This window comes from Arachis ipaensis, chromosome B02 (assembly GCF_000816755.2).
Source record: "Arachis ipaensis cultivar K30076 chromosome B02, Araip1.1, whole genome shotgun sequence".
NCBI classification, from domain to species: Eukaryota; Viridiplantae; Streptophyta; class Magnoliopsida; order Fabales; family Fabaceae; genus Arachis; species Arachis ipaensis.
The window spans coordinates 98,722,689-98,735,914 of NC_029786.2; the positions used below are offsets into that span (position 1 = coordinate 98,722,689).

Consider the following 13,226-nt stretch of genomic DNA (forward strand, 5'->3'; position numbering starts at 1 on the left):
AAAGATATCTATGTAATAATTTTCTGAATAAATTAAAATATTATTTTAGTTTTTAATGTTTGATTTATTTTTTAATTAATTTTGTCTCTAATATTTGAATCGTTTTATTTTTATCATAAATGTCTTATTTTATCCTATTTCGATCCTTTAGTCAAAATTAACATTTTTCTTCTAAAGAATATTTTTTCTTAATGTATAAATTTTTTGTAGGTAGCGGCAAAAATTGTACTTGTAGTAGTTATAGTGGTCATTACAGTGATTTAAAAGTATAAGTGTTAGAATAATAAGAGAAATAAAAAGTTAATAATAGAGAAAAAATTTGAAAAAAAAAACTTAATTTTGATAAGAGGTGAAGGTATCAGCACTTAGGCTGTAAGAAACAGAAGCAGCTTAGCTGAAGAGTAGAATGAGAGACATGGAGAAGGGTGAAGAGTGAGGGATGGAGAGAAGAAGAAGGTTCTGTTATTGAACAGAGTGAACAATGAATCAAGAGTTGAGTTACAAGAGAAGTGTGTTATCTATTTGTAGCTGGTGGTGGTTTTTCTAGAAGCTTCAGTAACAGCTAATTAGCTAAGAGTAACTGACTAACTGAAACACTAATTAATTGCAACTGACACTAACTAACTGCAACTGATCATAACTGCATAATATACACGTGCTCCTATCATCATCTCTAGTTTTCTTTTCTCTTGTTTTCTGCAACACATACTTCTTGCTCCCTGGACATTTGTGTGACTTCAGTGACTCTTAATCTGTCTCTGAAGTGTAGGAATGCCTCAGAAGGGATTGGCTTTGTGAGGATATCAGCTACTTGGACTGTTCCAGGGATATGGTGCACTATTATAGCCTTGCTGTTGACATGGTCTCTCACAAAGTGGAGATCAATTTCGAAATGCTTTGATTTGGAGTGCAGGATGGGGTTTGCAGCTAATATCACTGCGCTCAAATAATCCAGCCAGTTCCAGCTCAAATTCAGCCAACACCAGTCCCCACACCAACAATTGTGTCACCAAGCTCAACACCTCAATTAAGTCCAACCAACTCCTCAAGATCATTACCCATGAGTGTTCCGCAAGCAACAGTGCCAGCTACTACACAGCAACCAATAATTCCTCAACCACAACCAGCAAGCAGCCCTCAAATACCAGTAGCAGTGTCCTCAACTCGAACTCCAATTCCAATCAATGACATAGAGATTGTACTCACAAGTTCTGAACCAACTCCTCAAGTATCAGCAACTACAAATACCCATCCCATGACAACCCGAAGCAAGGCAGGCATAGTAAAGCCAAGAGTCTTTCAAGCAAGTGTGGAACCAAGGAGTGTGAAACAAGCTCTCAATAGACCAGAATGGAAAGCAGCAATGGATCTAGAATATGAAGCCTTGATGAAGAACAACACATGGAAGCTAGTTCAGCTACCACCAAACAGAAAAGCCATAGGAAGTAAGTGGGTCTTCAGAGCAAAATATAACTCTGATGGATCCCTCCAAAGATACAAAGCAAGGCTAGTTGCTCAGGGCTATTCTCAAAGGCCAGGCTTTGATTTCACAGAAACCTACAGCCCTGTAGTGAAAGCTACCTCCATAAGAATAATTCTGTCCATTGCCTTGGCAAACTCTTGGCCAATAAGGCAACTTGATGTTAACAATGCCTTTCTACATGGTGATTTGATAGAAGAGGTGTACATGAAACAGCCTCAAGGCTATGAAAAGGGTGACTCTCTAGTGTGCAAACTGACAAAAGCCCTTTATGGCCTAAAGCAAGCACCACGGGAATGGTATTGCAAACTGGCCACTGGGCTGAGAGATATTGGTTTCAAATCCATCAAGTCTGATGTGTCTGTATTTGTGAGCAATCTCAATGGAGCAAAAACATTTGTGCTGGTTTATGTAGATGACATAATAGTCACAGGAGAATCTGAAGATACAATCAAACAGGTTATAAAGCAGCTGAATGCCAAGTTCTCTCTGAAAGACATGGGAAGCCTGCACTATTTTCTTGGAATTCAAGTATCAAAGACAATCAATGGTGACCTAATACTCACCCAACAAAAGTATATAAAAGAACTAATGGGAAAGGCCAACATGGTAGGCTGCAGCCCCTGCCACACTCCTCTGCCATCCACTACTAAACTATCGGCTTGTGGATGTGCCAAGTTCGATGATCCTGCACTCTACAGGTCTATAGTAGGCAGCTTACAATACTTGACTGTAACAAGGCCGGAAATATCCTATAGTGTGCACAAACTAGCTCAGTTCGTCCAATCCCCTTTAGAATGTCACTGGAAAATGGTGAAGAGGGTGCTTCGATACCTAAATGGAACAGCAAACTTTGGACTGCAACTAAAGAAGGAACATGGAAGTCAGAGCTCAATGAGAATTACTGCCTATTGTGACTCAGATTGGGCTGGAGATCCTGACGATAGAAAATCTACCAGTGGATACTGTGTATTTCTAGGATCAAACTTAGTGTCCTGGGCCTCAAAAAAACAAACGGCAGTGGCAAGATCCAGCACTGAGGCAGAATACAGAAGCATGGCAGACTTGACAGCCGAACTGATTTGGGTGAAAAACTTACTGTGTGAGCTGCAATTCCCACCAAAGGAGGCTCCCTTGCTGTACTGTGACAACCAAAGCGCAATGCTATTAGCTGCAAACCCCATCCTGCACTCCAAATCAAAGCATTTCGAAATTGATCTCCACTTTGTGAGAGACCATGTCAACAGCAAGGCTATAATAGTGCACCATATCCCTGGAACAGTCCAAGTAGCTGATATCCTCACAAAGCCAATCCCTTCTGAGGCATTCCTATACTTCAGTGACAGATTAAGAGTCACTGAAGTCACACAAATGTCCAGGGAGCAAGAAGTATGTGTTGCAGAAAACAAGAGAAAAGAAACACTGCAAGTAGTTGTTTTCATCCAGCTTCATGGATATGGGAGTTGCGACAAAATTTTGAGCCATGATTCTTGCCTGATCTATGATTCTTGACTGATCTTGATTCTGCTTTAGTTGTTCACGGAAGCTATGGAGCCAAGAGCTCTGATACCATGAAGGTATCAGCACTTAGGCTGTAAGAAACAGAAGCAGCTTAGCTGAAGAGTAGAATGAGAGACAAGAGGATTAAAATAAAATAAAATAAAATATTTAAGATAAGAATAAAATGTTTCAAATATTAAAGATGAGATTAGAATTTACTTCAAATATTAGGATTAAATTAGTATTTTAATTTCTTAAATAAAATATATAAAAAGTGTCTAAAGAATGAAGATGTTGTCAATAAAAAAAAATATTCGCTATAATGTAATTTTCTCAAAGTGAGGATGGATCTTCAGTTTTTTAGCTATTGAATTTGAATAATTTTTTCTATACTTTTTGTTTTTTCAAAAATTACAGCGATTGACTTTGAAAAGGTGCTTCATTTGAATATAATACTCCTTTTAAATATTTTATACTTAAAACATAAGTGAAAATTATATAATAATATATGAATTGATAGATGTACTAAACATATGATATATTAGTACATAAACATGAAACATTCGGTAACAATTTTTTCAGATACGAAAATAGAGTTTTTATTTTGATACAATAGTATAAAATCGGGATAAGTATTTTTTTCGTCCCTAAGGTCTGAGGTCAAAATCAAAATCGTTTTCGATCTTTTTTTCTTATTAAAATCATCCCCAACATTACAAAATCGATCTTTTTTTCTTATTAAAATCATCCCCAACATTACAAAACGTTATAAAATCGTCCTTTTGTTCATAAATAACATTTTTCGGACAATTTTATCCTTAAACAAAAATAAAAAAATTCTCTCCATACTCACCACTATCCCTCTGTATCATCAGTCATCACCACTACCACCACCACACCATTCTTCATCCATCCATAAAAAGAAAAAAGATGCAGAGTTCCTCAAATAACAGGATTCACTGGTAGCTGAATTAAAAAAGGCTAACGAAGAAATATCAAGAAAGCTTGCAGAACTGAAAGAACGAAGTCTCGAAACTCTACTTTGAATACCCATAGATCCATTATTGGAAGTAGACACCCGAAGATGTCAACGGGCAATGCGAGCATACTGGCACAGAAATTTATTTTATAGAATATGCTCTTAGATAGAATAAGCTGTTATGATACCCGAACCAGGATCAAACCCTTCTTTTTCCACTAATTGGTATTACATAGAAGACCCTGGTAAATCGGGCATGAGTAGCGACTCAAACAAGACTGGCATGCTTTAAGCAAAATGGAATGATTCTCTGGTCTTTGACTGCATCAATAGCAACAACAACTCAATTTTGAAGTGAAAAAGGAGGAAAAAAACTTGGCAGCAACAACTCAATGACAACAACTACTCAGAAGTGATATTTTTCATTCCAGACCCTCTTCTTGTCGTTCCCTCCTTTCTCTTCTCCTTCCAATTTTGCTTTTCTTTTTTCCCATCTCTGTTGGTGTCACGGGCTGATTCCATTAGTGGCAACGGAAAGTGTTGGACGCAGACGGTGGAGGAAGAAGAAGAATGATGGATGGTGAAGGAGATCCATGTGAGGATGAGGAAGAAGCAGAGGAGAAGGGACCCACCGCCACGGTCTTCATAACCCACGGATCCGGCTTCGACACCGGTTGGCTCTTCCAGAAGATCTGCATCCTAGGCCATGGCCGCTCCGATAGTGGACGGGCTTGACCTTCTCTGCACCGCATGGAAGTGAAGAAGAAAAAGAAGGGTTGTTGTGAATGAGAAGAAGAAGAAGATGAAGAAGAAAGAAGATATGAGAAGAAGGGTTGTTATGAGAAGAAGAAGATGAAGGTGGGAACTGATGATGATGATGGGATGAGATTTGGGGTGGAGGGTCAGAGAGTAGGAAGAAGGGAAATTGATATCAAAATTAAATTTATAAAAATATCTCAAAAAATATTACAATAACCTTAGAAGTGATGTTCTGATTTTTAATCCATGAGTAAAGAGTAAGGAAGTTTCTGGTCAGATATTGTTGATCTGAAGAAAATCGATCGAGAGATGTCTAGTAAGGATCTTTATGCACTATAAAAAAAATTAGTTCTTGCCATGCTTTTAAAGCGTGTCAAAGATGCGAAAAAAGCGTAGCGATAACTTTTCATCATGTTTTTTGAGTTATCGGTACGCTTTTGAAAGGATCACATCCGCGAGTGTAATAGTTGTTCTATCACCACGCTTTTATCGATCTATTGGTACAATTTATTTTTTGCCACGCTTTCATCTATTGTCACGTTTAAGAAAAGTGTACATACAGCAACGCTTTTAAAAACGTGCCGATTGAGTTGGTTTTGGCTACCCTTCGAAAACGTGTCGATAGGAGACATAAAGCGTGCCTTGCCAACTAGAACCTTTTGCGACGCATTCAAAGCGCGGCTTATTCCTTTGTCAAACTAAAAAAAGGGGAGAAAATAAAAAAAAAAGTATAAAATGAATTGATTTTTTATTTAATTACATGAGTTATTTACATGCTACAATTATAGTTAAAAAAATTAATTATATAACAATTAATAATTTAATTCCTAATGACTTTCTCATACTTCAAATTTTGTAATTTTGTGTGATTATCTTCTTACATTTTGCTTCAATCTCTCCAGTTTGTGCTTCTTTAGGACAGGCTCAAGGAAAGTAGAATTGGGGCTATAATGTTAGGACTAATGCTGCTGTTGGGATAGAAGAGGACCATGTGTGCCTGTTGTTCTCTATGGTCATATTTTTGAAGTGTAATAAAAAAAAAGCGTGGCCGAATCTCTAATAAATCACCACCCTTATAAAAGTATACCATTGACCTCTTTCGACACGTTTTTGAAGCATGGCAAGAAAAAGAGTGGCCAAATCTCTAATCAATTACTACCCTTCTAAAAGCGTGACCATTGACTTTTTTTTGCTACTCTTTTAAAGCGTGATAAGAAAAAAAGTATAGCGACAAACCTTTTTTTTGTAGTGATGGAATGTGTGCAACTTGTAGTGGGAGATGGCAATAAGACTACGTTTTGGAATAACAGATAGGCGAGAGAAGAGGTGTTAAATGATTTATTTTCAAGGTTGTTTATGCAAGCTATTAATAAAGATTGTGTTATTAGTTAGTGTGAGTTGTGAAATGGCTTGTCGTAAAAATGGAGTTTGCAATGGAGAAGACCGTTAAAAGTATGGGAAGAAACCAACTTGCATGACTTTCGACAGATTTTGCTAAGAGTAGGCTTTTTTTTATAGAAGAAATTGACAAGTTATGCTGGAAATATGACAGTAGTGGAAAATTTTTTCTGAAATATTTTTTACAAGTTTTCTATAAGAGTAGAGGGAAAAAGGAGGAGCCAAATATGTGCAACGTTGCGAAGAACTTATGGAGAAGTTTTGTGCCACCTCGTGTTGAGTTGCTGACTTGATTTGTTATCTTGAAAAAACTTAATACTAGGGATAAACTTAGTAAATATGATATCATTGATCAAGCTTTTGCGTTTTATGTATTCTGTGGAGTGAAAGTGGTGTTCACTATTTATTCTTTGCTTGTGACATATCTTAGAGGGTCTAGGGTAGTTTTCTGAACTCCTTTGGGGTCGTATTGGGTGTGGTCAGGAAATTACAAGGACTGTTTTGATTTGTGGACAATATGTTATGTGCCGAGAAGATTGAAAGTGGAGTGGATGATCTTATTTTTTTTTGCTTGTTCTTCTTTTTTTTATCATCATTATTATCTTTTTTTTTTATTTATTTATTTTTTTTTTTTATCTTTTCAAATTTCTTCTTATTTTACTCTCTTAACAAGAATAAGAACTAAAAAAAAAGAAAAACACATAATACTGCAAAATTATTAAGAAGGGGATGAATCTACATTCATTCAACTAGAAGAAAGAAAGAAATAAGAAAAAAAAAAAGAAAAAATGCAGCATTAAAGAAGACATTTTTGTGCTTTTGTAGAAAAATTTCGGCGTAAAAACTAAGAAATTTATGTGTTAATGTTAAGAAATTTCGATATATTTTTATTTTGATAAGTTTTGCATAATTCAAAATTCTTTTTCTTTCTCTTACTCATCTTCTATTACTTCTTCTTCTTCATCTTCTTCTTATTTTATTTTCACATAATTCTTCTTGTTTCATTCTCTTAAGAGGAATAAAATAAAAAAGAAGAAAAATCAATGCTGCAAAATTTTTAGCAAGAAAAGGAAGAAAAAAAATGCACTAATAACAGCAGCAATAAAAGAATGACGATGAAGAAAAAACACACGAAAAAAAAGAAGGAAGAATACGAAGAAAAAAGAGGAATGCGAAGAAAAATGAGGATATGTTTATATTAGTGAAGCACGCATGTGTATACGTTGCATATAGTAAAAGTAAATAAGACTTAGTTATAAAAAAAACTTAGATGTGTAACAGAACTGTGTACGAGTAAATAAGAACAAGGCCTTTCATCTCAACAACCACACCTCCAAACTTTGCAAATTTGATATAATAATTATTCACATGTAAAGCTCCAACAAGCAGCACCTAAAGGCCAAATTATTTAATTTATTACAATCATCATATATGATAACCTTATTATTATTACCATTATTACATGAAGGGTTTTGCAAATAGGCAAAGAGGATTCTTCTTATGTTGAACAAGTCCAGGTAAGGCTTCAGTATCAATATCTTCCTTTTGAACTCCATCTGGCAACTCCCAATCAAAGCAATAAAGAAGATTAGCAAGTATGAGATCCAATGCCGCAATTGCCATATGCATCCCTGGACACTGTCTCCGACCAGAACTAAATGGAATCAAATCAAAATCTTGTCCACCAACATCTATGTTCTTGTCTAATAACAAGAATCTCTCTGGATAAAACTCTTCTGGATCCTTCCACTTCTCAGGGTCTCTATGTATAGCCCATGCATTTATGTACACTAATGTCTTGGATGGAATTTCATAGCCATCAATGATGCTAGCTTCTTTGGTTTCTCTTGGTAGAAGCAATGGCAATGGTAAATGCAACCTTAGTGTCTCTTTTATTACTGCCTTGAAATAGGTCAACTTTTGAATGTCATCTTCTTCTAAAAAATCTTTCTTGTTGTTGTTGTTGTTGCTTCTTAGTGTGGTTCTAATTTCTTCTTGAACTTTCTTCAACACTCTTGGATTTTTTATTAGAGCCGTCATTGCCCAAACACTTGTAGCTGCTGTTGTATCTGTTGCTCCTACAAGCATGTCCTGCCAAAGGAAATTCAATTTTTTTAAAAATATTTTACCAATATCTAAAAATGCAAAATCTGAAAAATGCTGCTTTTTTTTTCTTCATATTATATATATTTAATAAATTCTAGAATGTAAATAAATTTTTCCAATAATTAATTAACACACTAGAATTTTTACATTCTATTGTTAATTTTTGTATACGGACATTTATATATGCACACAAAAAATAAATGCATTAAGCCAAAAAAAAAAGTTAGAACTCTTTAAATTTCTCAAATTATGATTTTCAAGCATTATACTAAATCATTATATTAATGCACTCATGTTTAAAGGTGTTCTATATGAATATTAATTACATATTAGCAAAAAAATTATTCGTCACCTAACGGTTACAAATAATCAGCATGCTTTCATCTATGTTATTGAAATAAAGATATATATTCATCAAAATTTAAGAGAATAAATAAGGATATAGAGGGAGAAAAGATTTCAAACCATGAAAATTGCTTTGATGTGATCATAAGTAAGGTCTATGGAAAACCAACGTTGTTTCTTCAACTGAAGCAACACATCAATCATATCCTCTTCTTCCGGATTAGTCTTTCTATTTGGATCCATGTGTTCATCAATCACCTCTTGATAGAACTCATCCAACTCCTTAAAATTCTCATAAAGACGTTTATTCAATCCATTGATTCTATCAATCCAACCCAAGAAAGGAATGTAATCCGAAACAAAGAAGCTAGTGAACATTTCTTCACACTCATTTAGCATACTATGAAACCTACTCCTTTCAGCTCCTTCATCATCATACCTTCTCCCAAAAGCACTTCTACAAATGATAGTGCTAGTGAGAGACATTAATGCATCATTCAAATTTGTTACTTTAGAAGATGAGGCATGTTTGGATATTTTCTTTAACATTTGTTTTACCTCAAAGTGTCTTATTGAGGAAAAGCTTGAGACACGCCTAGCACTTAGGACATGTGTAACACTTATTTTTCTAACTTCTCTCCAATAATCACCACATGAAGAGAATGCAATATCTAAGCCATTATAGGACAATTTTTGTTGGCCAAGTAATCTTGGTCTTCCACAAAATTCATGATCATGGTTTTTTAGTACCTCTTTGGCAAGTTTTGATGAGGAAATGATAATGGCAGGCCTTAATCCTAATTGAAGGGAGAAAATTGGGCCATATTTCTTGAAGAGTTGACATAGTTGAAGGTGAAGAATGGTGTTATCTAGTTGATGAAGGTTTCCTATTAAGGGAAGGCCTCTAGGACCAGGAGGAAAAGATGGATTATTCTTAAGAGTCCTATAGAATTGGAAGATGAGAAATAGAAACATAGGTATTATTGCTAGGTAGAAAATTAGAAGTGGTGGTAACTCCATTTTCAATAATATAAATGAGATATTAAAAGTTTAGCACTCTCAAACTCACCAACACTCACAAGAAAAAAATAGAGGAGACAAGAAGCTTTTCTTCAATACATAAGTTAAGTATATATTATATACTCCTTACAATATTGATGCCTTTATATAGGCCAAGCTAGCTTAATAAAATAATATATCTATCATAATTACTAAGAATAATGCTTTTACACAGTGCTTATGGCCAACTTGCAATAATAATAGAGTTTGATTTGATTGAAAACATTAGTTGATCTGTCAAATTTGTTTTCTAAATATGTGTGGTCATGATAAACTTGTAACCATTCTCAATGGGATAATTAAGCTTGATGTATATATCGACGATGGAACACGTGTATACTCAACTTTCTTTGAGTTATGTATATATAAACACCAAATTAATCAAATTAAAAACTGAAACTAAATCAAGTTATTTTAGATAAATCAGTATTCCTAAGTAAAAGACTGAACTAAAACCGCCACAACATTTTATGAAAAAATAGTTTATTAAAAACTACTTTTTTTTTTTTACTTAAAACTAAATAAAATTGATTTCACTAAAGAGCATCATTTCTCTTCTAAATTGCCCTGACTGCTTGCATTAGGCCGACTACATCGATGTTAAAATTGATTGATTATTTATATATTAACCGGTTAAAATCAATTTTTGATATGCTAAAAAATTGGTTTTTTTTAATATAAACCGGTTTAAAACCAAGTTGCTATCTAAAAGTAATTTGATATAATTTTCAAACCAGTTAAAATAATATTGATACGGTTCAATTCAATTTCTAAACAATTACTCTTGATGGTAACAATTAAATTAACGTAGAGTTATTTTTAATTTTCTCAACAATAGGAAAAAGTGAGTAAGACACTGCACATATATATATAATAAAAATAAAGTGACAACATATGGTAATTAATTAGAAGTTAAAAAGATTCTAATAATAGTAAATTTGGCTGGAAGTGCTAGCCTAGTTATAAAGTTGAAAGGCTTATGTAAGATGAGAGCGTCTACTAATACTTTATTATAAATATTGATGTGTATACATAGATTAAAAAACAACAAGAACAGCATATCACAAATTTTCAAGAACCATCATATATTCCAGGAACTCTATTTTGCTTAGATTTTTAATGGCCAATTAAATAGAATATGGCGTGCGTGCTGGCAAAACAGTTCCAAAAACTAAAACAACTCGCTAGTGTCATCATCCATCTTGATAAGCCGTGCGATTTGAATCGATTAAAAAAACTAACCCAATTCGAAGTATATAATAACAAAGCTGCTACATATACAAGTTTTTTTGACATATAAGTTGGTCCAAATCCAACAAAAACAACCATTAGTTTAGATTGCGAGTAAATACACGCTTCTCCAACTCTAGAATAGCGCGAAAACCATTATGATAAACGGTTCTTCTCCCTCAATCAAAACCGCAACACTCAAAATTCAAACAATAATCAAAATCTTTAAAAAATTTTCAAAATCTTCGCGAAAAGTGAAAGAAGTTTCGAAGCTGAATTCGAAAAGAAGTGTGAGAAAATGAAATAAGAAGACGAAGAAGAAGAAGCAACAGAAGATGGGGAGGATGAAGAGGAAGAGTTTTAAATTATGCAAAACTTACCAGCACAAAAGCATCAAAAATTCCTAAACAATACACATAAATATCTTAGTTTCATACCGAAATTTATTGCAAATACACAAAAATATTTTCTTTAATGCTGCATTTTGTTCTTCTTTTTTTTCTTATTCCTTTCTTTCTTTTAGTTGAATGAATATAAATTCATCATCTTCTAAGTAATTTTGCAGCATTATGTGTTTCTTCTTCTTCTTTGTTTAATTTTTTTGTTTTTATTCTTGTTAAAAGAGTAAAACAAGAAGAAATTTGAGAAGGTAAAACAAGAAGGAAAAGATGAATAAGAAAAAAAAGAAGAAGAAGATGGTGATAATAATGAAAAAGAAGAAGCAACAGCAGAAGATGAGGAGGAGGAAGATGAAGAATTTTGAATTATGCAGAACTTATCAGTACAAAAACACCGAAAATTCTTAAATAATACACATAAATATCTTAGTTTTAAACTGAAATTTGCTGCAAATACACAAAAATATTTTCTTTAGTGCTGCATTTTTTTTTCTTTTTTTCTTATTTCTTTCTTTCTTTTAGTTGAATGAATGTAAGTTCATCCTCTTTCAAGTAATTTTGCACCATTATATATTTTTTTCTTCTTTATTTGATTTTTTTATTTTTATTCTTGTTAAAAGAGTAAAACAAGAAGAAACTTGAGAAGGTAAAACAAGAAGGAAAAGATGAATAAGAAAAAAAAGAAGAAGAAAATGATAATGATGATGATGATAATGAAAAAAAAAGAAGAAGCAATAGAAGATGAGGAGGAGAAAGAGGAAGAGTTTTGAATTATGCAGAATTTATCAGCACACATACACCGAAAATTCTTAAATAATACACATAAATATCTTAGTTTTATACCAAAATTAGCTACAAATACACAAAAAAAAAATTAATACTGCATTTTTTTCTTCTTTTTCTTATTTCTTTCTTTTTTTTAGTTGAATGAATGTAGGTTCATCACTTCATCCTCTTCCAAGTAATTTTGTAGTATTATGTGTTTCTTCTTTTTCTTTGTTTGATTTTTTTTGTTTTTGTTTTTATTCTTGTTAAGAGAGTAAAATAAAAAGAAAGTTGAGAAGGTAAAACAAGAAGAAAAAGATAAATAAGAAAAAAAAGAATATGATGATAATAATGATGAAAAAGAAGAAGAAGAAGAAGCAGCAGCAAAAGATTAGGAGAAAGGAGAAGAAGAGTTTTGAATGATGCAGAACTTATTAGTATACATACACTAAAAAATTTTTAAACAATACACATAAATATCTTAATTTTACACCAAAATTTGTTGTAAATGCACAAAAATATTTTTTTAATGCAGAACTTCTATATTACATTCAATTCAAACCATCAACGATGAACATCAATTTTCACAAATGAAAACAACATTATTCACCTACAGAATCATAAACTATTAATGAAACATTAACTGGAATTGAAGAACCACACCTCAGCCACTTGATTGGATTCAAAACAATAATTTACTTCGCTCTGGTTTAATTGACAATTTGAACTTGAATCATTCATTATCTTCAACAACGAGATAACTGTTCAAAACTGATTTTAGAGCATGATTTCAAAAACGTATAGAACGAAGGAAATCGTGAAAACGAAGAAAGAGAACACAGAGAACGAATGAAGAGAAACACAGAGATGGAAGAGAACGTAGATTGAAAACACTGAGAAAATTTGAAAACGAAAATGAAATCCTTTTAAAAAAGGCAGTTATATATTCGCGCTTTGATTGAAAAGTTAGTTAAATAGTGGCGCGTGAGATGAATTAGGTTAAAGAGACTTGTGTGGACTAGTATCGAAAAATAACTTATATGTAGAGAATATTTTATATAATAATTTGGTGTGGTTTAAATGTGAAGATTTTGTTGTTATTTTTAAATTTAATTCAAGTCGAATTATTTGGATTGATCGATTTATTCTGCTTTTTCAAAATTAAAATCTTAAGATTTATCACTAAAAAATAGAAATAATTTCAAGT

The 13,226-nt window shown here is 33.0% G+C and overlaps 1 protein-coding gene across 1 annotated transcript; it reads right to left on the reverse strand.

The window, feature by feature from the left end:
- On the reverse strand, positions 7,366 to 9,685 carry LOC107628524 (cytochrome P450 83B1-like). The gene is made up of 2 exons (XM_016331168.2): positions 8,688 to 9,685; positions 7,366 to 8,207 (listed from the first exon to the last, which is right to left on the reverse strand). The coding sequence occupies exons 1-2, from the start codon at positions 9,585 to 9,587 to the stop codon at positions 7,575 to 7,577; spliced, it is 1,533 nt and encodes a 510-aa protein (XP_016186654.1). The 5' UTR covers positions 9,588 to 9,685; the 3' UTR covers positions 7,366 to 7,574.

Coding starts and splice junctions, on each gene's coding strand:
- LOC107628524 (XM_016331168.2), bottom strand. CDS start 9,587: ATGGAGTTACCACCACTTCTAATTTTCTACCTAGCAATAATACCTATG. Junction 8,208..8,687: donor ACATCAAAGCAATTTTCATG/GTTTGAAATCTT, acceptor TTCCTTTGGCAG/GACATGCTTGTAGGAGCAAC.